We start from the raw sequence: 27,106 nt of genomic DNA on the forward strand, positions 1-27,106 counted from the left end.
ACAAGAACAGAATAGTCATCCGTAGCAAAACTAAAGGCTTACTGAAAAGTCAGCAACTCAGGCTTTAGAGAAGATGTCATAAGGAAAAAGGAAAACCTTATTTCCTAACTATACCTTACTAAATTCTGTTAAATACTGCGACTTACCAACAGGCCAGATGTATAGAGAACCATCTGTGTTTCAAGTCCCTTAGGACTTACAAGACAGCTTTGTTGGCCATCTTACCCACAGATACTTAAATCTACCCACTGACAGAAATCTTCGGACCATGTGAATGGGGAAAGATAGAGGAAGGCCAAAGAGTGTGTTTCCCACCTCAGAGCTCCTCTCAGTGTCCAACTGGCAAGGACTGTGGGAATGACATCTTCCTATCTATGAAAAAGTACCTTTCTCCATTACCAGACCACAGTGTGAAACTGCTTTAAACATCTAGAAAATAGATCCTCCTGTAGAAATTAGCCTATGGAAAAGCCTACACAAGGGCAGGGTGGAGTACTGGAAAAAGCATGGGCTTTGTCCTTGGACAGCTGGGCGCAGTTGCTGGCACATAGGAGGTGCATAGTAAATGGTAACCAGTCTACGGTATGAAAGAAAAGATGTTTGCTCATACTTTCTCCACTACTCTCCTCCTTCCTAAATATAATGCTTCATCCTATTCAAAGTTTCCATGGGACTAAAAACTTCCATCCTCTGACTCAACTAATATTGAGGCCAGGACACAGCACCGCAGAGTGATCAGGAGTTCAGGAGCTGTAGACAATCCCTGGGTTTGAACACTAGCTCTTCTACTTACTGGCTATGTAATCTCAAGCAAGCTGTAAGTGCACTTATTAACTACTTTTAATGCAGTTATTGATAATTCATTAAGCCTTATCCGTAAATGCGGGTAATTATAGTACCTATACTTCACTTGGCTAATGAGAGAATTAAAAGTGATCATCTATGCACAAGATTCAGCACAGCATCTGGCAAATGACTGTTCAAAAATGTAATTTATTACAATGATCATTATTATTTCCCACAGCAACTATTTATTATTATTATATGTTACTATTATTTCTGTGGCAAACTGAGAAGTGGTGAATTTTACTGATTAATGTGATGCATTAAGAAAGTTCAACTGAACCCAAAGCTTTCATTCCTCTTATCCCTCATACTCCCTGGAAGTTAACTTTTAGTTAACTTGTGCAAAATACATAACCAAAAATTTACAATGAGAGAGATCTGGCTTTTATGGCAGATTATCGTATATTGTGAAGGCAGCAAGAACCATTTTAAATTTTCCTTTTCTCTGCCTTTTTTTTTTTTAAAGGAGACAGAGTTTCACTCTGTCGCCCATACTGTAGTGCAGTGGTGTGATCATGGCTCACTGCAGTCTTGACCTCCTAGGCTCAAGTGATCTGCCCACCTCAGCCTCCTGAGTAGCTGGGACTATAGGCGCATGTTACCATGCCCAGCTAATTTTTTGTAGAGATAGGGTTTTGTCATGTTGCTCAGGCTGGTCTCGAAGTCCTGGGGGCAAGCAATCGACCTGCCTCGGCCTCCCAAGCATTAGGATTATAAGCATGAGCCACTGCACCTGGCCCCATTTTAAATGTTCTTAAACCCTGAATACAATGAGCTCTCATTGCACTATACCAGGAAAAAAGAAATCACTAGATTGGTTTCAGAAAGTCTACCTTAGAGGCGGCAAATAAAATTTTCGAATGTTAGTATTAACTTAGGATATTAACAAATAGAGGGATTTATACTATATAGACTAGTTTTAACTTAAGATATTAACAAATAGAAGGATTTATACTATATAGACTAGTTTTAACTTAAGATATTAATGAATAGAGGGATTTATACTATATAGACTCTTTCAGTTCAGATTTATATTCTATCATTTTCTACAAACACATGGTCATGGAGCCACTGCAGTGCACTTCAAAATATTAATAACGAATTACCTAGAGAGACAGAAATGCAGTGGGAAGCCATCAAAGTGGGTTTTTTTTTTTTTTTTTTTTTTGAGACGGAGTCTGGCTCTATCGCCCAGGCTGGAGTGCGGTGGCCGGATCTCAGCTCACTGCAAGCTCCGCCTCCCGGGTTTACGCCATTCTCCTGCCTCCGCCTCCCAAGTAGCTGGGACTACAGGCGCCCGCCTCGTCGCCCGGCTAGTTTTTTGTATTCTTTAGTAGAGATGGGGTTTCACCGTATTAGCCAGGGTGGTCTCGATCTCCTGACCTTGTGATCCGCCCGTCTCGGCCTCCCAAAGTGCTGGGATTACAGGCTTGAGCCACCGCGCGCGGCCTAAAGTGGGTTTTAAGTGATCTATAAAATTAAAATATGACATAAAAATAATTTGTCCTTCCTAGTCTCCTTTCAACTTTCTGGCCATATTCTAACAGTGAATACATAGATGATATACTTAAACATCGAAAACATTGAATATTTCTACCTGAATATTATTTTTTGTTGGCCATAGACATTCGAAATTTGCCCCAGGGAATTATCCTTGCATGGCAATCATGTAAAACTTGTTTTAAACATTTTTCTTCTACTTTTGAAGCCATGCAAAGGGAAGTGTACATTAAAAGCTTTTTCATTCACCGTTTGCTTGGTTATTAATTTGGGAATTAAATTTTGTTTTCATAACAATTCTTCACACATAAATACTGGCTTTTATAACTCTACCTTCAGAATTTGATGTTTCTTCTTCATGAGGAAATAAACTGTTAAATTACACAATGAAAGATCCTGGTTAAACATGTTTTGTGAAAACGGGAATTTGCTATATACAAATGGGCACATTTCTAAAAATTTGAAAGACTTAAAAGACATTTAACACTAAAACAACATATATTTTAAACAATCCAATCTTTTACTGGTGATGGAGAAGATTTTTTAGAATGCTACAGTCCTAAATGTTATTATTTAAAATACTGGCCATCATTATATTATATCTATTTTCCAGAGCTGCTAATAGTGCTCTAGCCAATGGGAAGCCACGTAAAGCTAACTTTTACTCTGCCAATCTGCCCCATAAGAATTCTGCCCCATAAGAACAAGAACACAATCCTATTAGATCCTTCCAAAATTATAAACATTTTGAACTACAGAAATTCTGATTTAGACAATTCAATTCTCAGTCGTATATAATTAACCTGAACATACAGAAATTCATTTTTAAAAAAGAGCTAAAATTAAGGATGCACTTTAAAAGTGCCAAACCACACAGATAATCATGATAGAAACATAAAGCAAGAGATTTAATATTTTCTTTATCTAGTAAAACCCATAAACTAGATCCAGTTTGCATTTTTAAAAAATCAGATGATAAAGGATTCTAAGTCAATTTAATAAGTAATTAATTTCAATTAATTTGCATGACCTTCTTGATTTTTGCATAGTACATGCATTAATTTTCTATTGCTGCTACAGAAAAGTCTCCCTGGGATAAAATCAAAGTTGGTAGGGCTGTATTCCTTCTCTGGAGGTTCTAAGAGAGAATCCCATTTCTTTGCCTTTTCCAGCTTCTAGAAGTTGCCTGCATTTAGGGATCATGTCCGCTTCCTTTACCTTCCAAGCTAGTAGCTAGCATCCTCAAATCTCTCTTTGTCTCCTCTGCCACTCTTAAAGGCCACTAGGATTACATTAAACCCATCAAGATAATCCAGAATAATCTCCCTAATTAAAGGTCAGTTGATTTGCAACCTTAATTCCACTTACGACCTTAATTCTCCCTTGCTATGTAACCGAACATTTTCATAGGTACCAGGGATTAGGATGCAGGCATCTTTCGGGGGTTGGGAGCAGTTATTATTTTGCCTACCACAGTACATCAGATTTATATCTAAATTTGTAATATTAAAATCAAGTCCATATTCACCCAAGCGAATTAAAGTTCTCTAATACTATTACTATTATTATTGTTACAGTGTACAATAAAAATGTAAACAGTTTTAAATGTTTTCAGTTAGATAATCACATCTTCTTTCACTAGAGATATGCCAACTTATCCAGCATCTGACCTCTTTCCATTCTTACGTGGGCAAATTTGACACCAATCAATTGTTTCAATACCTTGTTCTCAACTCAGTTCACAACTCAGTGCATTGTAGGTTATACACTGATAAAAATATTAAACTCGCATAAGATAATGTAATATATATTGCTTATTATATTTATTATATTTTTAAATTAAACATATTGCTTATTATATTTATTATATATTAGGCAAACCTGTTTTTTACTCTGAGCTTACATCTCAGACTGAAATAAAAAATTATTAAGAAAAGACGATTTCACTAACATGGACTTCACACAATGTTTTCAGGAAGTATATTGTAAGAGCAGATTATTAGCATTTGCATAGATTTTGGAGATACCACACTCCATCTTAGAAATGATATAAAGGAAACTTGGCCCAGAGATCTTCATCTGACTTACCTGAGATCACACAGTTAACCTGAGACAGAGTTGTCTCCTGGCAATAAGTAAGTGTTGTCATGATTATGATGCTGTTCATCTGACACATAAAATAGGGTGAACTATGACTCATCACTAGAGCACACTGTAAATTAATATCTTTACTAAGTTACACCACAAGGGACTGCAGAAGTAGTATTTTATCATTCTGTTCCATGACAATATATAGCCCTAAGCCAAGGATCAAGGCCTACTAAGAGCCTGTGTAAATTATACAAAACTTATAAAATGTCATATAAAAAGAAGAAACAGTATGCAAGAAGGAGAAACTAACTGGACAACAAAATCAAAGAATGATGAGCCTATGCTAATAATGCAGATAACTTCTATAAGACAAAGAAAAACTTGACAATATTTAACTTTTTCATGATAAATCATTATTTCCTACTGGTGGAATAAAATAAGAAGAGTATAAGACATTTTTATACGGATTTTCTTGGAGGAGGAAAAATGGCTTAGAATTTGTACAGTCTGACAAACATCATTGTGTCAAGGGTATTTTGAAATTCTGTCATTTTCTCCAATTTTTTTATTTTTTTTTATTTTTTAGAGACTGGATCTTACTCTGTTGCCCAGGCTGGAGTACAGTAGAGCCATCATAGCTTATTGTCTGTCTCCAGATATTTTAATCTCTACTTTAAAATATATCAGCTAAACACACCTATATCCCTAACCCAATAAATGAAAAATATAATTATCATGTTAAAACTAGTTTCTTTTTAATATTAAATGTATCATAGTTTCCTTCAGATAACAGGACTGAATTCCATTTTTAAAAGTTAAGGGGGGAGAAGCCTCTTAAATTATCAATAAAACATGATTTCTTGGTATTATAAGGGAGAATTAAAATCAACTTACTTGATGTAATAGGGCACTTTATTATGTGAAATGGATCTTTGCCACGGCAGCTGGACTGATGCTGAGGAAACAAAGGGAGATTATTGGAAACGCTGGAAACCAAAAAGTCTTACACCTTAATGCAAAACAACTGAACATTTTATAGCAAATTCAATGAACTGCTCTGGTTTCTGAGCTGGATTCCTATAATTATGAGATCCACTGGGTCAAACAAAAAATGGCTTTAAGGATTCATTTGAAGTAAAACAAGAAACAATACAGGTTCAAGGTCTAATGCCAACTAATTTAACCTGTTGATAAAAATACTTTTAAATTTTCAAATGGTGTTGTTTATAAATACTACAGTTTAAACCTTAGTGCCATCTGGAAACTGTACTCCATATATATTTTTGATAAAACCAAAATTAATTTTACCTGGTATATACAGATTAAAAATGAGATTTTTGAAGACTGAATTTTCCAGATGACTAATAACATTCTTTACTTTGCATCATAGTCACAGGAGGAGCTATTGAGTACAGATGGCATTTAAATAAATTCAATTCTACAAAATTTAAAAAGAGGAAATTTAAAAATAGGCAAAAAGTTGTGAAGAACCAAGGCAATCGTCTAGGCAGAAAAATCCCAATTTCTTACTTTCATCTGAAACACACAGAGAGCCCAGTCTCCTACTTTTGCACTAGATCTTTCTATGATTGAGATTTTATGGGTTTTTTTAATTGAGGTACTTCTTTTTTTTCAATTCTAGTTACTTCTTACTTATAAAAAATACATTATTCCTACATTAACCAATTATTTTAAGACTTACTTAAGAAGAATAGTACATGTGAATTTAGTGCCATAAAAGAATTTTGCTAAATGAACAAATACAAACATTCAGATAATAGTTTGAATTTTCATACTTTGCAAATATCATCAGATCCTCATGTAGCCAGTTGTCACCAATACTTTTTTCTCAATTTCATGTCATATTAATATCTTACAACTATTCAGCATTCTAAACTTTGTCAAGCAGTTTCAAATATATCTTTTTGGTAAGGAAGCCAGCAAGATACACGTTAAAGTTCCATTTGATAGATGAGGAACTAAATGCATAGAAATAAAATAACTTGCCCAAAGAGTGATAGCCAGTAAATAAATGGTCGAGCTCAGATGTGATCTCAATTTCTGAATATCAGTTGAGCAATTTTTCTACTCAACAATTCTTCCTCTCTTTATAAAAGGCAAATATTCTTTTCTCAATCTATGCCCACCGAAGTATAAAAAAGGGATGAAATGAGGAAGTAGGTACGTTACATTTCTCATTAGAGCCAACCTCATTTCAGTGTTGGCACCAGGCTAATAGGTCAGTTTTTATTTTGTGCCTAATTAAACAGGCTTCTTTTATAATCATGGCTAAAGTCCAAGAAATATAATAAAGCCAAAGATTCCAAGCAGCAAAGGACAACAATTATTAAATTTATTAATTGGGACTTTTATACTTCTCCACTCATTTTAATAATTGTTTTGATTTGAATAACTTCCACCTCCTTGGACTTTCAGTGTTAGATAATACAAGGCCATGCATTTGACTTGCACAAAATGTGTGTAAATTTCACAATATTTCACTTCCAAAAGAATATGTGCTTGATTTCTACTATGACAGTGATTGCTAGGTGAAAGTGTAGCATTTCATCAATATTAAAGATAACTGATACTTAGAACTGTAAATACAGTCTCAATTATTTTGTAAACTCCTCTTTCATTTGATCTTGGTACATAGCTTTACATTTTGAGAAACTGAGCTTTAGAAATCTGGAATACTTAATATCTAATAAGTATAGAGCAAACCTATTTACTTCATCAACGTTGATGGTATCCAGACTTTAAAAATGTGTCCTGGCATCTAGATACACAGTATATTCCAGGAAGGCCTATACCACTCAAAGATTAACTAGCTAAGGTCTAAGATTTGTGAAACAGAAAAACTATATGGTGTTGAGGTAGGGGTGGGGGCAGGGAGGATGGTGAGAGGTAGAGAGGTACTGGGCAGGAAGAGGAAGGAAATGACTGATTAAGATTCTTGAAATTGTAAAAGAAAAGCCCAACCTTTAACTGAAGTAAGGCAGTTTATTAATAGTGACAAAAAGATTAAGAGGAAATATAATGTAATCAATTTAGTTAGAAGATATAGTATTTTTTAGCTATTTCTATGGTTATAGTTGCAAAAAAACTGTCATGATTGAGAAACAAGCTTTGTCCTAAGTTTTAAAATTTACTTAAATTGAATTAAATGAAACAAATTGCTTTCTTACATATATTTGCCAGAGGAAATGAAAGGAAAGAAATTAATATTTACTGAAAGCATTTGTGTCAAGAACTGTGCTAGGTGCTTTGTGTAATTGGATATGCCTTGTCATTGAGTTCTCAAAACAATCAGAAGAAATAGGTAATATGGTATTTTAAGACAAAGAAATCAACCTTCAGAAATTCACAGGTCTGGTAAGCGGCAGAATGAATGTTTAAATTCAATCTGTTTGACTATAAATCCTACATTCTTTAGTAGCCTCAGCAGTGAATGATAAATAAAGTAGAAGCTGAAATTGTTTATTCAAGATCTCAAGAATGGTCCACAAATTTAAAAATTCCAGTTGAAAAATATTACACAAAATTCTACGTAGATGGTTTGGCTACATATGCAATACTTGAATAGAAGAAAAACTAAATATAATCGCAGTGAGCCTAATAAATCAAAATCTTCCCACTTAAAGATTTATGGGGAGTGATTTTTTTACTTTAAAAGTTGAAGGTTTATTTTAAATAGGCAATTTTTAAGCAGAAAAAATAATTTAAAATCTTAAAATATAAAACTGATTTCTTTATTATGAAAAAGTTCATAATCTTTGCCTATGACACAGCAATGATGATATGATACTATGTTAGTTATCATGACAGACGTTCCAATGAAAAGCCATAGCTAAAGATGAAATCATTTCTGTTCCACTTTGAAGATTTCTCAGTTGTCATTACATTAATACAAATAATAACCATTAAGCAATATTTTCACTGATGTTAGTACCTCCTTACATGCATCTATCTAAATAAACATATTGATAGCAAGAAATACGGCTTCTTCAATTAAAGTGAAAGAAAATGCTAATTCATTCAATTAATGTGATCAGTCCAGTTTATTAGTACTTACTAGAGAGAAAATGCTGAGAGGATGGTCCAAAATCTCTGTGGGCTTCCTGAAGCTGTTTAAGGCGATCATCCACAGAAACCTGTACACATACACATATGAGACAGAGGAAATAATTTGATTCTGAAACAGTAACTTTAATAATATCTTTGCTTTAAAGGCTATAATAAATGATGCTATTGCCCAGGATATGATTGTTTATATAGGCCCCTTCTCTGTCTCTGGTATCAGAGTAATGGTAAAAAAAAAAAAAAAAAAAGGACTCCTGGCCTCAAATAAGAGTAAACAGAGTCAGGTACTCTTCTGAGCAATTTATAGAAATTAATGCTTTAGTCTTCATAATAACTGTAAAAGTTATTTTTATCATTATCTTACAGATTAAGAAACTAAAACACAAAGAGGTATCGAAGGACATAAAGCTAGTGAGTGGCAACACTCCTGTTTGTATTTGGTCATACAGTGCCAGAATCTGTGCCCTAACTGTTACTCTGCATTGCCTCTAAGGCAGTACATTGTCTCTAAAGCCTCTAGAGTCAAAATGTGGTCATGGAATCAGTGACTACTCATCTCTGTTTTGTAAGGAAGATGGTACAAAGTGTTATGGGGAGCAAATGAAAAAGAAGCCTAGGAAACTAGATAGTTAGATAATAGATTATATATATATATATATGGTGAGAGAGAGAGAGAAATAGACAGTACATAGATAGTAGCTAGTTAGAAGGATAGAGTGAGGTGGTAGAAGATAAACAGAGAATGAAAAGACACGTGAGTATGCAACATCTTATTTTCCTCCAAATTTGTATCTGATCATCTCTGCTTGGGGTTGAGACATATATCTAAGTTTGAACAGGCATAATAATGTACTCTTCATATTTTTTCATATACATTTTTGGGCTTTGTTTTGTTTTGTTTGTAAAGACAGAGTCTCACTATGTTGCCCAGGCTGGAGTTCAGTGGCACAATTATGGCTCACTGCAGCCTCGACTTCGTGGGCTCAAGCAATCCTCCCACCTTAGCCTCCCAGGTAGCTGGGACTACACGCATATGCAATCACGCTGCGTTAATTTTTTTTTTTTTGGTAGAGACAAGGTCTCACTATGCTGCCCAGGTTGGATACTCTACATCTATTATCCACATCTTTATTTTTGTTTTATTTTTAGAGACACGGTCTCACTCTGTTGCTCAGGCTGGAGTGCAGTGGCACAAACATAGCTCCCTGTGACCTTGAACTCCTAGCCTCAAGTGGTCCTCCCACCTCAGTCTCTCAAGGAGTTAAGACTACAGGCACACACCACCACACCCAGCTAATTTTTTAATTTTTATTTTGCAGAGACAGGCTTTTCCTGTGTTGCACAGGCTGGTCTCAAACTTCTGACCTCAAGCGACCCTCTCACCTCAGCCTCACAAAATGTTGGGATGACAGGCATGACCCACCATGCCCAGCGCCTTGTAAAATACACATTCTATAGTTAGTTATCTGCATTATGAAAATGTAAAGGGTTACTAAACTGAGAAACTAAATGCAAATCAATAACAACCGCACATAGCCTACTGACATTTCCATTTCCTTTTTCTAGCCTTGGTCATGTAATGCTAGTTATTGTTCCACTTAGAAGGACAATCTCATTTGCAGCTGTCCTTAAATGAAACTGTATGTCTGGTTCCCTGGACAGCACTAGTTCCTCCTGGTTAGCTATTTAAATTGCATTAGTATGCACTTTGTTCATTAAGGCCTAAAAGCATTCAAATGCCACACTTTATGAGTAAAGAAAATATTACTCCTGTAATTCAACAGTGTTGCCCACCAGCATAGATTTTTCTCATCTTATCCAACCAGTAACTAACATCTGAGCTCTAGAGGTGACCAGGATCATAGTTAAGGATGACTGAATACATATCTTCTTTCAAGTATAACATATTCCCTGACTTCTAATTGGAATAGTGATAACAGAAATAGAATGGGAAGTAAATCAAGATGGACCATAAGAATCATCACATGAAGATAATGAATTAGAGAAACAAAGCAGAAGAAAAAAAAAGAATAAAGAGCAAATATTTCTGTGTTCCATTCACTAGAAAAACATGTATACATTTAACAGATTTTGCTTTACTAATCCTAGGTTATTAACACTCTTTTCAAAGACTGAGATTGTAAAATATTATACACTAATTTCTTACTTCTTCAATTTCATTAAGAAAATATGAACCATTGAGTGCTTGCATATTTGAATTAATTCAGCAAATCTATTATATGATAAAATATTATATCTCTCAAATGTTTGTATGCGCTACATCAAAATTGCATATTTAAATAAGGCCTGGAGTCATTAAACCAACTGTGTTTCTGTGACCCAACACAGGTTTCAGTTACTGTGATTTATTTAACCTTTTGCAATTTTCCACAAATATCATATGAATAGTACACCAAAAAATTGAATTAAACTCTACAAATAAAGGAGGCCTTTAGGTTCAAGATACTGAAAGACAAATACCTGATGTCATCACATGCTAAATTCATTATCAAATACCATCAATAAAGAAAGAGAAAACGGTGAGTGGTAGAATAGTGAGGTAGGGTTTACAGACCACCCAAGGTGAAAGCCTGCATTACAAAGGGGAATAATCTGACACCTGTAAAAGTTTCCATCGCATATTAAGGTCATCTAGCTGGCGAGACATCTTTAGAGAGGGATGCAGGTCAAGCGGAGACAGCTGACTGGATAAATCATTCACTGTTTTAACTTTTAAGTTGATTGGTGCAATTTCTTCTCTAAATGCCTAGAAGAAAAGAACCAAAAATATATTATTGGAAAAGAATATAACAAAAGCTAGTACAACTGATCCTTGAATAACTTAGATCTGAACGGCATGGGTCCACGTATGCACAGATTTTTCTCAACCAAACTGCCTGGGTCCACTTATGACCGATTTTTTTCAATCAAACATATGGAAAATACAGTATTTGCAGGTCTGTATGGAGAGCTGACTTTTTGTACATGCAGGTTCCAAGGGGAAATGTGGGACTTGAAGTATGCATGAATTTTGGTATATGTGGGGTCCTGGAACTCTACTTCCAAATAAATGGCAAGGCCATCTCAGAGGAAATCAACTACAGTTGCCCACTCAACAACAGCTGACTTAATTCAGGTCTTCGGTAACTTGGATGAATAACCAAAAAGTCACTGTTTATTACCCAAAGAACGTAAATAAGTGTGTGAAGAGAAAAATAATTCAAACGTATTTAAATGATTATGTATTTCCTTTCATGCTTTTTATTATATGCAGTTTACTCTGGAAAATGTGTGCCATTATTTTTCCACTTTACTGATATCTCATGTTGATTCTACCTTTAGTTTGTATTCATATTTTCTTTTTATTCTGTTTTAACATAGCTACCTTAATATTTTTTCACCAAATCCAACAACTTGATTTTAACATGTTTCCACTGAAAATTAAGTTAGAAAGTGGCCAGCAGAAACAACATTCCTAACCATGAAACCAATGCCTATTACAGACTCAAGAGGTAAGATCTATCCCTGTCCAAATCATTTATAATCACTCTGTGGTTAGGCCTTGGGCAGGAAGAGTGGAGTCTACAGGAAAAAAGGTAAATGAGTCTTAGAATTGACAAATGCCACCTCTGAGCAAGGTCTAGAATCATTAAAACAACTCACTAAGAACACTCAGAAATTGTAATTATGAGCATCCATATTCTTGATGTCCCCAACGAAGAATGGAAGCTGCTTGGGAACAGACACTCACTATTCAGTACAGGACATGCAATCCAAAAGAGACAGAATTAATTTCTATTGACAAAGGCCCACAAAATGATATTTGAGCAATATTTAAGCTAAAACAGAATGGAGAACAGAACTGGGATACTAAAGGAAAACAGTTTAAGTTTAAATTGGCCACAAAATTATAGTTAATAATGTACCAAACTTAAATTAGAAGTAGTAGGGATGGGGGTAGGGGGTGGGATAGCATTAGGAGATATACCTAATGTAAATGACGAGTTAATGGGTGCAGCACACCAACATGGCACATGTATACATATGTAACAAACCTGCACATTGTGCACATGTACCCTAGAACTTAAAGTATAAAAAAAATTTAAAAAGTAGTAAGTGTTATAAATATCCCATTAGCTTTGGCCCTCGGGTTTCATCATTTCTACATTGTTCACTCTTTAAGTAGGGAGGCTCTTTAAGAGACTAGAGTCAGAGTAAGAACTATGAATGTTGGAACTTTGAAGTCAACATGTGTAAAGTAAGAAATATTACTGAACCCTGCAGCTACCAACATTTCAAAGACAGGGTAGAAGAAGGGAAGCATACAAATTCATGGGAATTGCTGCAGTATAGAAGGAGAAGAAGATCTGAGGTAGTTTTTTTCCGTTGCTGCAGATTTGGCATTTTAATAGATTACAGAATGTGCACACACAAGCAAACACACAAATACAATTAAATAAGAAGAGCAGTTGTATGGTAACAGAGACATTATAAGTGTAAAAAATTCACAATTAATATAGAAGCACAGGGAAAGAGGAGGTGTGGGTTAGGGTGGGCAAAGGGAATGTTTCACTCTAGAGTTTGAAAAGGTTGGGGTCCCTCAGCTTCAGTTTGAGAACAATTACAGAATTCAAATCCTTCAAGGTTTCTTCAGTCATGATTTTAACTGTATGCCTTAGTATTCTCTCCATGGCCGGGCGCGGTGGCTCAAGCCTGTAATCCCAGCACTTTGGGAGTCCGAGACGGGTGGATCACGAGGTCAGGAGATCGAGACCATCCTGGCTAACACAGTGAAACCCCGTCTCTACTAAAAAATACAAAAAACTAGCCGGGTGAGGTGGCGGGCGCCTGTAGTCCCAGCCACTCGGGAGGATGAGGCAGGAGAATGGCGTGAACCCGGGAGGCGGAGCTTGCAGTGAGCTGAGGTCCGGCCACTGCACTCCAGCCTGGGCGAGAGAGAGAGACTCCATCTCAAAAAAAAAAAAAAAAAAAAAAAAAAAAAAAAAAAAAAAAATCTCCATGGGTAGGTACCTTGGAGGACTCAAGAAGTGTAATTAGCTTTTAAAATCACCATCTTTTTATTTTTTATCTATTAAAGATTAAAAATGAAATGCTAGAAAATGTTTTGAGATGCATATAATTTTAAATAATAGCCTATTTTATTTCAAAAGATAGTAAACTTTAAAAAAATAGAATATAACTTCAAGACAGGCTTTAAAAATCTTTTGGAACAAAAAAGAAATTTAAATTTTTCCTCTCCAAAAGTAATGTTTCTCTATATAAGCCACAGGTTAAAACATTTAAAAAGCTTTGACAAACAAGGTCTTTGGTTTTCGTTTTTCATTTTATGGTCAGGTGTTATATGGCAATGAGGAGTCTTTGTATCAAGAAAGTTTATCTTTTGTTTTTGAAGAGCTTCCAAATTAAGGGGCTTGAGATAAAGCAAGTTTTAAAATGGTTTCAGAACTGCTGTATGTTCTAGTATAAAGAACCAATTTATCATGTTATGACTGCACTTTCCTATAACAGAATAAGAGACTATGTGGCCTTTCTTGCCATAAAAACAGAACATCTGCTGGTATCAAAGGTGCTAACTGGCAGTCTGTTGGCAGGTGTGACTCCTAAGCCCTTCTCCTGCCAGAAGGTGTGTACTCTGTAAATAAGAATGATTAACGATAATTTCAGGGAGTTGACATAATCTGATTATCCCCAAGGATTTTGTTTTCCAGTTGCTTTGACATATTTAATAATATTTAGCAAAATTCAGTACTTATTTTTATCTGACTACACTGTCAATGAGATTTGGGGTATACTTTAAATCATCTCTTATATCTCTTATTATCTAAATTTTATTAACTTTTTTTTCTGGAGCTGTTCTAGAATATGGGGACCAAAGGGGAGGTAACCATAGGTCTAACATCCATAGCTTTGGTCAATTCCTGACTACAAACAGAATTTATAGCTAAACTAATTCTTCATTAATATACAAAAAGATGCAATTTATAGATGAGAGTTCCCAGTAAAAGAGTGTGCTTTTGATTAAATCTCTATCTCCAACCACCAATTTACAAGAGATACAGAGTAGAGAGCATATGGACGCAACTCTGCAAAATCCAGGCTCTGGGAATCAATACAGAACAAACAATGAGGTTGTCTTTAACAAATAAACTGAAAAGAAAAGAAAAAAGGAAGAGAGGGGAAATCTGGAGATTAAAAATATTTTTTAAAAATAGGGAAACCTAATCTATATTGTCTAGAGATGCATAGTTGGATAAAAAATAAAAATAAATGTAAATTATCATAAAAGTTGCATTAGTTGTTATTTGGGGGCAGGAGGTTCCAATGGTGAGGGTCATATGGAAGGCATCTGTCCTGACTCCTGATGGGTGAGGCTGCAGCAGTGTTGGCTTTGTAACAATCCCTTATAACAATTTATATGTGCGGATCTCTTTATTTATGTTGTATTTAACAGGAAAACATTTCTTAAAAATCCTTCAAAGACAATGATGCTGACCATGATTTTTTCAATGTGATCCTGCAGCGAGTCAATGAGTAAGTCTCCCACGGGCTTCCAGCCATTGCGCACGGACTCTGCCTCCTTCATGTCAGCATCCAGGTCGTCCATAGCTCCCTGCAGGTCTCTGAGTTTCTCCAATGCCTTCTCCACTTGCTTTTGCCAATTGCTAGTTACAGCATTTAGACTTTCCCATTTTTCTTTGACTTCAGAAGACTGTTTGCGCATGGCTTTGGCAATCTTGTGGGCTCTCTCCTCAGGAGACAATTCTGTGATTAAAAAAAAGAAAAAGAACAATTTGGATGTCTGATTGTATATTCTGTTTTTTTTTCTTAATCTATTTTTTTTTTTTTTTTTTTTTTTTTTTGAGACGGAGTCTTGCTCTGCCACCCAGGCTGGAGTGCAGGGGCCGGATCTCAGCTCACTGCAAGCTCCGCCTCCCGGGTTTACGCCATTCTCCTGCCTCAGCCTCCCAAGTAGCTGGGACTACAGGCGCCCGCCTCGTCGCCCGGCTAGTTTTTTGTATTTTTAAGTAGAGACAGGGTTTCACCGTATTAGCCAGGATGGTCTCGATCTCCTGACCTCGTGATCCGCCCGTCTCGGCCTCCCAAAGTGCTGGGATTACAGGGTTGAGCCACAGCGCCTGGCCTCTATTTTTTTTTATACTTTAAGTTCAAGGGTACATGTGCATAACGTGCAGGTTTGTTACATATGTATACTTGTGCCATGTTGGTGTGCTGCACCCATCAACTCGTCAGCACCCATCAATTCATCATTTATATCAGGTATAACTCCCAATGCAATCCCTCCCCACTCCCCCCTCCCCCCTCCCCATGATAGGCCCCGGTGTGTGATGTTCCTCTTCCCGAGTCCAAGTGATCTCATTGTTTATTTCCCACCTATGAGTGAGAACATGCGGTGTTTGGTTTTCTGTTCTTGTGATAGTTTGCTAAGAATGACGGTTTCCAGCTGCATCCATGTCCCTACAAAGGACACAAACTCATCCTTTTTTATAGCTGCATAGTATTCCATGGTGTATATGTGCCACATTTTCTTAATCCAGTCTGTCACAGATGGACATTTGGGTTGATTCCAAGTCTTTGCTATTGTGAATAGTGCCGCAATAAACATACGTGTGCATGTGTCTTTATAGCAGCATGATTTAAAAATGCTCATCATCACTCACCATGAGAGAAATGCAAATCAAAACCACAATGAGATACCATCTCACACCAGTTAGAATGGCAATCATTAAAAAGTCAGGAAACAACAGGTGGTGGAGAGGATGTGGAGAAACAGGAACATTTTTACACTGTTGGTGGGATTGTAAACTAGTTCAACCATTATGGAAAACAGTATGGCAATTCCTCAAGGATCTAGAACTAGATGTACCATATGACCCAGCCATCCCACTACTGGGTATATACCCAAAGGATTATAAATCATGATTGTGTATTCTTAATAGCCAAGTGTGAGTGTTACGATAGCTACTGAGGTATATAAAGAAAAAGTAAGAAAAAATTACTCCAGGATAAAAATTGTCTAGGTCAAGAAAAAATTCTCCATACTTCATCCACGAATTCTCTGCTACACCTAATCATACACGCGAAAGGAGAATAAAACAGTTACTGAGATTAGTAAATTGACCTGATTTTTGAATTTTAACATATTTGTAAAGCCACTGAACTCTAAGAAGATAACACAAGAAATAAACCAATTTTTCTTTATCATAAATTTAGTTACACAAAATCCAAAGACACTTTTTCATTTCAGTATTCTCAAGAGAAATGGTAAGTATAATTAATGAAGAATGACTATAAATTATAAGCAAAAACTCTCAGAAAATCAGATTAATTTATTTTGTTCCTAAAAATAAATAACTGAAGACAACATACCTTAGATAGTGGTCATCTCTAAGGCTGCTTGGCAGTTTCTTTTTAATAAAGGGCATCATCTGCAGCCCACAAACATTTTAGCAGGAAGATAGCAAGATTTCAAGGACCACCCTAAGTATGTAACAGAAAAAGGGGGCTTCCACAATGCCTGAAATAAACTTTTTTCAGATAAAAATAGCAGGCATAACACATGGACAGGCCACAGGATGTGGGCTGGAACCGTCCAGAGCAGAAGCAAAGGATACAGACAGAAATCAAAGTCAAGTTCAAAGCCAAGGGTCAGAAATATAAGAGATGGGGAGCTGGTAAAGCAAGGGCAGAGAAACGCGGTCAACACTGAGGGGAAATTCTCAAGACAGCTTAGAAGGGTCTCCAGCACGGTTCCACACTCCTGGGACTTCACTATCTTCTACACCTTAAAATACCTCCTTTCCTATCTAGCTGGTCTGATGGTGGTATCTAACTGTCCGCTGCAAATAAAGAGGCAGTGCAATCGACATAAACTGTACATTAATTTGAGACAGAAAACACATTCTTCTTTGTGATAATATCTCACCTTTCAGTACACAGCACATTAGCAATTTCTACTTCACCTCAAAATGTTCCAAATCACTTGGAAAATGATCATCATAAGATGAACTTCATCATAAAATGCACAGAAGCGAGCTCTCCTAAACCGTGACTTTCATCCTCAGTGTAAATTGTTCTGCCTGACTTTATTTAAATATTACATAAAAGCCAAGTCAAGGGTGGCGGAACACATATGTATGTCTCTCTAAATTTCCAAAAGTCTAGACATTGATATTTAGCAAACACAGAACTACGAGTTGTGCCGCTTAAGTGGTGGAAGTCTACAGGGAAACTTCAAAAACCTCTTGGCAGCTGAATTGAAGGAAAGAAGAGAACACATCACAATCGGTAGATAGGCTGAACATACCAGTACAAGATAAAGAAAGAAACTAAGTGAATTAGAGGTCAGGTGTGGCGACTCATGCCTGTAATCCCAGCACTTTGGGAGGCTGAGGTTGGTGGATCACCTGAGGCCAGGAGTTGACCAGCCTGGCCAACATGACAAAATCCCGTCTCTACTAAAAATACAAATATTAGCCAGGCATGGTGGTGGGCACCTGTAATCCCAGCTACTCAGGAGGCTGGGCCAGGGGAATTGCTTGAATCCAGGAGATGGAGGTTGCAGTGAGTGGACACAGTGCCACTGCACTCCAGCCTGCGTGACAGAGTTGAGACTCCGTCTCAAAAGACATAACATAAAAAATAAAAATAAATAAGTGAATTAGAGAAACAGGTTCAAATAACCATCAAGGAGCCCAGAGAAAAGCCCTAAAACATGCAACATGTCAGGATTGCAAAGCCTTCTGAGAAAGAAACTCTCTGAAGGCCGGTGTATCATTAGAAAGGCAAACTTTATTTAAATCTTTATACCTGCAAGATATCTAGGCCAGGCACAGTGGCTCACACCTGTAATCCCTGATCTTTGGCAGGAGGTCAAGGCGGGTGGATTACCTGAGGTCAGGAGTTTGAGACCAGCCTGGCCAACATGATGAAACCCCGTGTCTACTAAAAATACAAAAAAAATTAGCTGGGTATGGTGGCGCACGCCTGTAGTTCCAGCTACTCAGGAGGCTGAGGCAGGAGAATCGCTTGACCCTGGGAGGCAGAGGTTGCAGTGAGCTGATATTGTGCCACTGTACTCCAGCCTGGGCAACAAGAGCAAAACTCCATCTCAGAAAAAAAAAAAAAGTCATCTAAAAAATGATATATAATACTTACATTGTATATATTTTATATAAATATAAAATGCTATACCTAAGATGAAAAAAATCATTCTTAGTCTCATGAGGTGGTAACTTTTATGATTAAACACCTGTGTTTGTTAATAAGTTACTTGGGCTTTTTCAAAAATATATCTTAAGCATGGACTACTGTAAAAAAAAATACTCATTTCACAACGGACAACTTAATTATGGTAATTTTCCTCAGATAAAGTAAAAACTCGTTCTGTCAGACATTAAATAACCTGGCACGGGGAGGCCCATGGGTTCTTTGTCTTGTGAGAAAACATCATCTACTGCCTCTGACATTTTTGTCTTTCCTTAATGTAAAAATCTATTGATTGAGCAGTCCTTGTGCAGTATTTCTTACATAATCCCCACTCAAGTAGCTACTCAGAAGAAAAGAAAAGTTCTATGTTCAATTCACCATCTGTCTGCCAGAAAGGAAACATTAACGAATCACTTTTGAGTCAAAATAAGAGATTCCCAATGCAGCAACAATCTCAGCTGAATGCATACTTTAAGCCAAGCACAGAGCAAAGTAAAAAACAAAACAAAAATGTTGTAGAAGTCTGTGAAACACATAAGAAGAAGTAACATGTGAAATATGAAGGTATGACTATTTGGGGTAAAATAAAAAAATAAAAATAAAAAAATAAACAAATAAATTCAAACATCCAAAAAGCAGAAAAGAAATGAAAAAAAGAAAAAAAGGAAATGATTGCATTCTTAAAAAAATAAAGTCCTCTCACTTGAAAATCATAGGACAAATGTTACTTGAGAATTTCTGAATAGGTATTCTGTGGTAAATGCTAAAGCCTACCTACACGAGTAGAGAATCTTCTCCACCAGTGAAGAACCCTGGTGTCATATTAGAAATGACCCTCACAATGAGGGATTGAGTTAGTTTTTAAGGCTGATAATCCAGGGGCCCTTCCCCAAAAGGTAATGATTTGGTCAGTGAAAGATCTGGCATGGATAGATACCAAAGCTCCCCAGGTGGTTCTAACAGGTTGTCAGGATGGAATGCAGCTAGCCTATTGGCATGTAAATTGATTTCTCTGGACCATGTAGCTGAAGCTCATCGGACATTTCCACTCCATTGGGTCAACCCCACGCAGAGCACAGTCCCTAAATACTGGAGGCCAGAGAGCAAATGAAGCTCAGTGATAAGAGGGTAATCTAATTTGCATTGAGGAAGGTGTAATAGAGGCTAATGCTAGAGATAGAGGAAACAGCAGGAGAAAACCAAATAAATTTGCTAGCAATTCTGAGACCAGAAGACTTTTTTTTCCTATGTCACTTTCCTACTCTCTAAAGTATGTGTGTGTGTGTGTGTGTGTGTGTGTGTGTACCCTGTCACTCTCCATTCTCCTCCCTTCGGGTCTTCCCATTGAACCGGCCAGAATTTGAGGGTGGAATTATATTTTAATTTTTATTACATACATATACCCTCAACTACTCAGAAGAAAATATATATATTTATGTATAATATACATAAGTAAAATTATGTATATATTATATATTATTTTATATATATATACACACACACCACTTTTTTTTTGTCAGGGTCTTGCTCTGTTGCCCCAGCTGAAGTGCAGTAGCATGAGCATGGCTCACAGCATCAAACTCCTTGGATCAAGTGATCCTCCCACCTCAGCTTTCTGAGTAGCTGGGATCACAGTTACGTGCCACAGTGGCCAGCTAATTTTTTTTTTTTTTTAGGGATGAGGTCTCACTGTTATCCAGGCTGGTCTCAAACTTCTGGCCTCATGTGATCCTCTCACTTCAGTCTCCAAAAAGGTCTAAAATTACAGGCATAAGCCACTGCACCTGGCCTCTTACTTAAACTTTTATATTTATTTATATTATATATTTATACATAATGAATATTATACTTATTTTATATTCATATTTTATAATTTTAAATGTCAACTTATTTATTGAATTACAAATCTATTTAAGGGAGCACAGATAATTATCTTTCAGAAAGAAGAAACAGGAAGAAGACAAAGGAAGAGAGGAAAAAGGAAAGATGAATCCTGATGTTTTCTGTCATCCAATTACCTTTACTTCTTCAAATATGCAAATTAGTAGCACAGCATTTATGCCACACTCTCCTTTATACCATGAGAAAAAAGACTATAATATGTGTCACTAGAATGCAGGTGAAAAACCAAAGCTGGACCACGAACAGAGACTAGGATTTGGAATCAGTCCTGTTCCCATTTTGCCCATTGCTCCTAGGCCAGTTACTTGACCTGCCCAGCCCAGTTTTATCAAGTGCAAACCCTATTTTCTCATGCTAGAAAAATATTTCAAGAGCCTATTTTACCTCAATTCAATTATGTAAGAAGGTGTAGCCTCTGTACATCTCAAAGAAATCTTAACAGAGGGGAAAAAAACCCTTCCTTTGAGTGCTTATGTAAAGCTACCTTTTAAATTTTAAAAATGAAACCATGTTTCTCCCATGAAATAATAATAGAAATTTATTAGAATTAGCCCAGTGTTATTGTTTAATAAACATTTCCCATATGTATTGTATTTTTTTCTCAATTATGATATCAACATTTATAATCTCCATTGTGGCTTTTCTACTCTTAGGTTTTAAAGCCCAATGTCATGAACGTTTTCTTTCTTTCCATATTGATTTTACAGTAGCCAGTCTAGAGACTGGTGTGTCCTCAGTATATAATTGCTTAATTGAGTTGGACTGAATAGAATTTTTAGCGCTCCTTTTTATTGAGAACATTCAATTTTACACTTTTAAGTGGACATATTTTCACGTCATTTTTCTTCCTCTTTCTCACATCTGTGTAAAGCACTTATAAAAAACTATCATGAAATAGAAGGATCAACCTTACAAAGTCATTTCAAGTATGGTAATTCCAAATACCTTATTTATACTATTTACTTTTTTGCATGTATCTAAAATCATATTGTTTTATTCTACTAAAAGATGAAAAGGAAATATTAAAACAATCAAGTAAAGAAAAAAATTCACAACTGGCATTTTTACTGCTGGACAATTTGATAGAAGAAAAGATTAGGAGATTGTATGCCAGTTCTAATACTAACTAGTTACATAATCCTAGATATATTCCTTGTCTCTTTCAATCTCAGTTAATACATAGAAAACTACTGGCACATGTGTGGCACACAGTAGGCTCTTGAGGAAGGTTACTCTTTCATTCCTTTTTACTATTTTATAACTAGCTCTGGGAGGTTTAGATATCTGTAGAGATTTTCACGTAAGCAAATCAGGTTGATTAGCCAATAAGAACTCAAGGGAAAAGACTTGACTTGCTCTCTCTCAATCTCTCTCTCTCTTTACCCCCCTCCTATTTCTCTCTCTCTTTTCTCATGACCAAAAGATGTTTCTGATGAAAATATTGGGAAATACATTATTTCCTAATTTTCTGATTAAGTGATTAAGATCCATTTAGTAACTCTGAAATGTTCAATCAGTGTTTGAGAGTGCCCTGACCATTTCCTACTCTGTACAATAACTGATGACAGCCACTCATTATGAGCCAGATTACAAGTACATCATCAAGTGCCACAGCTGATTAGTGCTTCTAATTATGTCAATCTAATAAATTATAAGGATGACAATAACAAGAGGCTACTCAGAGCAGATTCACCTGTTAATATGCAGCCTAAATCTTTCAATATGGATATGATAAAGACGGCATGGACTCATCCATGCTGCCAGTGGACTTCTCAAATTCTTTTTTTTAAAGAAAAAAGAACATAGATATATTTAGGGAACATCAAGACTTCAAAAGTAAATAAACTTAGGGACTACCTTCCACAAATATTAAATGCAAGTTATTAAGAGAGGGGACACAAATGGAGGGGAACTCAGAATACAAAACACACTGTGGAGGGAGCTACATGGTACCACTGACCTGAAGTCAATAGAGGCAGAATTGGAGTCTAAATATATTCAAGGTTTACTCTCCCTGTGAAGTGGCCAAAGTAAGTAAGCCCAGCGTTGAGTGGAGGAAGAAGCAGGGCCCAACCACTAGACAGACACAACTCCAAGGAAAGAAGCAGGAAGATCAAAGAGTCCCTGGAACAGACAATCACGGCCTCGCTAAGCAACCTGAGATCTTTCCATTTTCTTCATTCAGGAATAATCCCTGAATTTCCTCCAAGTAGTGGCAGTTTTGCGATTTATTCAAATTAATTCATTTGGGCTGGACATCAACAGATGGGTCACTGGGGGCAGGCAGGTGGCCACAAACGGAAAAAGGAAAAGCTGAGAATGTTTCAGGAGGAAAAAAACATCTGTTTTGCCCACTACTGTATCCCAAGTATCTAGAACACTCCCTTGCAAATGGTAGGCACTCAAAACGTACTTGTTAAATGCACAAATCAATCTCTGTACGATATCTTTAACTAGAAAAAGAAAATAAAAAAGAAAATTCTCCCCTTTCTCCTTCAAGAATCAAAGGACAGGAGATTTAGATTCAAAGTCTTTTATTTCTTGCCACACAACCGCCCATCTCTCCCAAGGCTGCTTCCCAGCTAAACACAGCCCCTAGTGATTGATTGAGCTACAAAGAAGTCTGGAGCTTTCTATCCATGCTCTGCCATTCTTATAAGTTAAATATGGCTTACGTTTATGTACTGCCAAAATAAGTGATGAGTTTAATTGAAGAGGACAGTTTATGCCTTCGCTAGGATTACACTGCTTAAAAAATGACAAAACCTCCAATTCTTGGAAGATTCCAGCTTTCTACTAAGAACAACAACAATCACAAAAAGTAAGTATATTATACCGCACTAAAAGAGCCTTGTATCCTCCTGTCCTTTATGTTCAAAATCAGAAAGTAATGTCCCAGATGCTGATTATAATACAATACACACGTGTAAACTATTGCCATCTTTTTATGAGGCAAATGTGATTTATGAATGGCTGTAACACTGATTAGAGAGCATAACAGATGGTAAACAATTAATTGAAAATGCTATGTCCATCAAACAAACCTTTATCATATAATTCTTCATGAAGACTGTTGTTTATTTAAATGAGATTTTATTACTACCTTTATCATATAATTCTTCATGAAGACTGTTGTTTATTTAAATGAGATTTTATTACTATGGTAGGAGTTAGCATGAAAAACATTTTCCAAATTTTTACCCAATCGATGGGCTTACTCAGCTGGCTCGTTATGTTTTAGAAAAGTTGAAGACTAGATGCATTATATTCATACAGATATTATAGAACTTTAATTTGTGAAAAATCACATTACTCCTCTGTAGTTAAGAACACTGGAAAAGAAAGTAACATTATATTTTTCTGTGCTTTTTCATGCATTACAACTTTATGAATCTAAATTGGACTTGAGAAGCTAATGAAATTATTGTTGTCATCTATAGGCCTGAAAGCAATTACTTACACTTCAAGTTTTTATATGAAAATTAAAAAGACAAAGTCTAATATTGCCTAGACACCTTCTCCCTCGGTGTTAGGAAATCAGTGAAATGTTTATGATTCCATTATGCAGTATGGTATTTCAGTGAAGAAAGAGAAACAGTAAAGAAAAAAGCAAAGAGTTATAAACATGTTCAATTACTGTGTGAATTATTTTAAAATCGAAGAATATAGAAAATAAAATGTTGTTTCTACTGAATATCTACGAATACTAACTATTATTGAAGTAGTTTAAGATAGTACACTATGGCAGTTTTAAGAGTATCAAGTTTTGTGACATAAGCCTTAGTTCATATTTTGGCTCTGTCACATAGAAGACAGTATGCCTCTAAGCCTCTCAGACTCTCAATTTCCTCATCTGTAGAATGGGTGGTAAGTATTCACCCTCAAGAAGTTATTATGAGAATGCAATTAAACAAGGCAGGTAAGTTTCCTGGCACAGTGTGTGGCACATGGTCAGCACCTGTGAAATGCTGGCTTGTTGGGAATGTCTGCATTTACCACCATTTTTCACTTTCCCCTTCTTTTATGGGATTGGATACTTCCTCCATTTAGCATAATATTATGAAGAGGGTCTGCCAATCCTAGCAGACCCTGAGTCCCATGTTACTCAAGCCAAGTCAACCAGAGCCCTCTCCTGGAATATTCTGGATCTAAAGAAGGGTGAGCCCTTCCTGGTATGAGGTTGTGAGCTATACGGTTATAGAAAAGCTAAGAAAATCAAAATCTGTACAGAGAAGCAGAAAGGAAGACATGGAGAAAAGACTTCTGGGTGGTATTCCAGTCCCTGTGGTCAGCTACGTCTCTACCGTGGTTCGGTTATGGAGGCCGATGCCTTCCCCTTCATGCCTACACTTAAGGAAGCTGTGTGCCTGTCATTTACAATGAGTGAGGCTCCAATTAATAAAGTTGTTATGAGGAAAACAAAAGCCCTGGGAGAAAACACCCATTAGTTTTACTAGCCCAATTACTTGTATTAACTAATGTGTAATTTGTACTCATTTTATTACATACAAGAAAATCATGTTGTAACCTTAAGTTATATGGAGAATATAAAAGTAACTTCTACTAAACTATATAATTTCAAATCTTCACTCATTTAATAACTATGAAATTGCATTTGCAAAAGTTTGCTAATACTGGCATAAAGTAGACTGACATAATAGACTGAACATGTCACTTATCAATTCTTTGTTAGACCACAAAATATGTGAGATTTTACAGAGAAGAAAAATACTCTTAATAGTTGGTTTTCTAAAATAGCAGGAAATATTTAAAAATTAAACAGTATGCCCTGAGTTAAATATTAAATACTACTAAATAGACACAGCCATTTGTCAAAGGACCAAAGAGGAAAACTTTAACCCATATGTACTTTTTATCTGAAAAATTATTATTAACTATTCATCACATATACATTCATACACAACTATATAAAGTTGTATATGCATATGCATATACACACATACACAACTATACCCACTATACTCAACTATACATGCACAAGTATACTAAATTAAGTAATAACTGGGTTTTTCTATGATTATTAATAAAATATTTAAATTAAGCAAAATTGACTGCTCCAGACTGAAACAGAAACGGCAGCTTAAATAAAATAGTAGTTGTAGTAACAGTAATGTTTTAACTGTAATAATTTTTAAAGACAATTCCTGAGAAAACTGATGAACAAAATAATGCAATCTCTTTTTTAATCTAAAAATATCAAAAGCAGAGGACAGGTGTTTTCTCCATACATATGTATACAATGAATTGCATCATTTTCTACACACATTTAGAGGTGAAATAGCCTATAAAATTGTTAGCAGTTTTGTTTAGTGATTGATACCTTAGCTTTAAATCATAAAATATGTTTGGTCGTGGGTGCCTGCACATGTGCATGCCTGCCTGCCTGCATCTATATGTGGTGTGGAGAGAGGAAGACCGACAGAAGGCAACCACCAACTCCCCTGTGCATATCTGACTTTTAAACTGAACTGAAGGTAATGAACAGAAGAGAAGGCGTAAATATTCCCTGATTCCCTCTGGAGGTCTGGGGGTAGGGGTGGGTGAAGGCTGTTGTCTTGCACAGCTTCATTGTGCAGCAGTGTGGTTCACACAGGAATTCTGATCTGGGACTGAGAACAGCCAGGGGAGGTTGGTAGCACAAGGGAGAGACCAGAAAACATGGATGCAAGGTTAAGAGGCTCTAGACATTGAGATCAAGGAGAAGTTAGGAAGTTAGGGCCTAGATGGCTGTAAGTGAACACAGACAGAGGAGATATAATTGAAGGGATGAGTCAAAAGCCAGACAAAATCCAGAGGTTAAGGAAGTCATTGTCATAGATGCTTAGGGATCTATTCTTGCATCTACCTTTCATTAGCTGGATGACTTTGGTCAGCACTATAATACCTTCTTGACCTTTGTGTTTTTATTTATTTTTTTAAATCATACTGTATGATCAGCTCAATTCATTGGGATAGACAGGAGAATGAATATGAAAGTGGCTTGAAAAGTACAAAGAACAATGCAAAGGATGAGAGACTGCTGTACTGTGATACTTTCTAACACGTGCAAACTAGGGATTAAAATCAAATGAAAAACAGTTCAATTGCATTAAAAGGAAAAAGTATACATTGACATGATACAAATTAAATGAAATTAAGTATTTCCATATTGCTCAAACAAAAGTCAGGGACTACTGACAAAATTGTGAACTTGGCAAAATTTCTACACGGATTCAGATAATTTTAGTTCGGCTAAAAATCATATTTACGTAGTAGCCATTTATAAGCAGAAATCTGAGTAGTTGAGTTTTCCAAAGAGCTACATTTTACCCATTTAGCCCTATTTTTCTATGGTTACCATTTTGGAAGAAAATTTACTAAAATATAAGTTCCTATGCCTTAACTGATTTATATTCTGTCTTCAGAAATACGCACA

The 27,106-nt window shown here is 36.1% G+C and overlaps 1 protein-coding gene across 1 annotated transcript in view; it reads right to left on the reverse strand.

Moving 5' to 3' along the window:
- The window catches only part of UTRN (utrophin), a 603,735-nt gene that overhangs the window by 99,593 nt on the left and 477,036 nt on the right, over positions 1 to 27,106 (reverse strand). The window contains 4 exon segments of the mRNA XM_030928184.1: positions 5,332 to 5,392; positions 8,513 to 8,591; positions 11,141 to 11,287; positions 15,035 to 15,303. Of these exon segments, the coding sequence (XP_030784044.1) occupies positions 5,332 to 5,392; positions 8,513 to 8,591; positions 11,141 to 11,287; positions 15,035 to 15,303 (556 nt within the window).

Source organism: Rhinopithecus roxellana, chromosome 4, assembly GCF_007565055.1.
Source record: "Rhinopithecus roxellana isolate Shanxi Qingling chromosome 4, ASM756505v1, whole genome shotgun sequence".
Lineage (NCBI taxonomy): Eukaryota > Metazoa > Chordata > Mammalia > Primates > Cercopithecidae > Rhinopithecus > Rhinopithecus roxellana.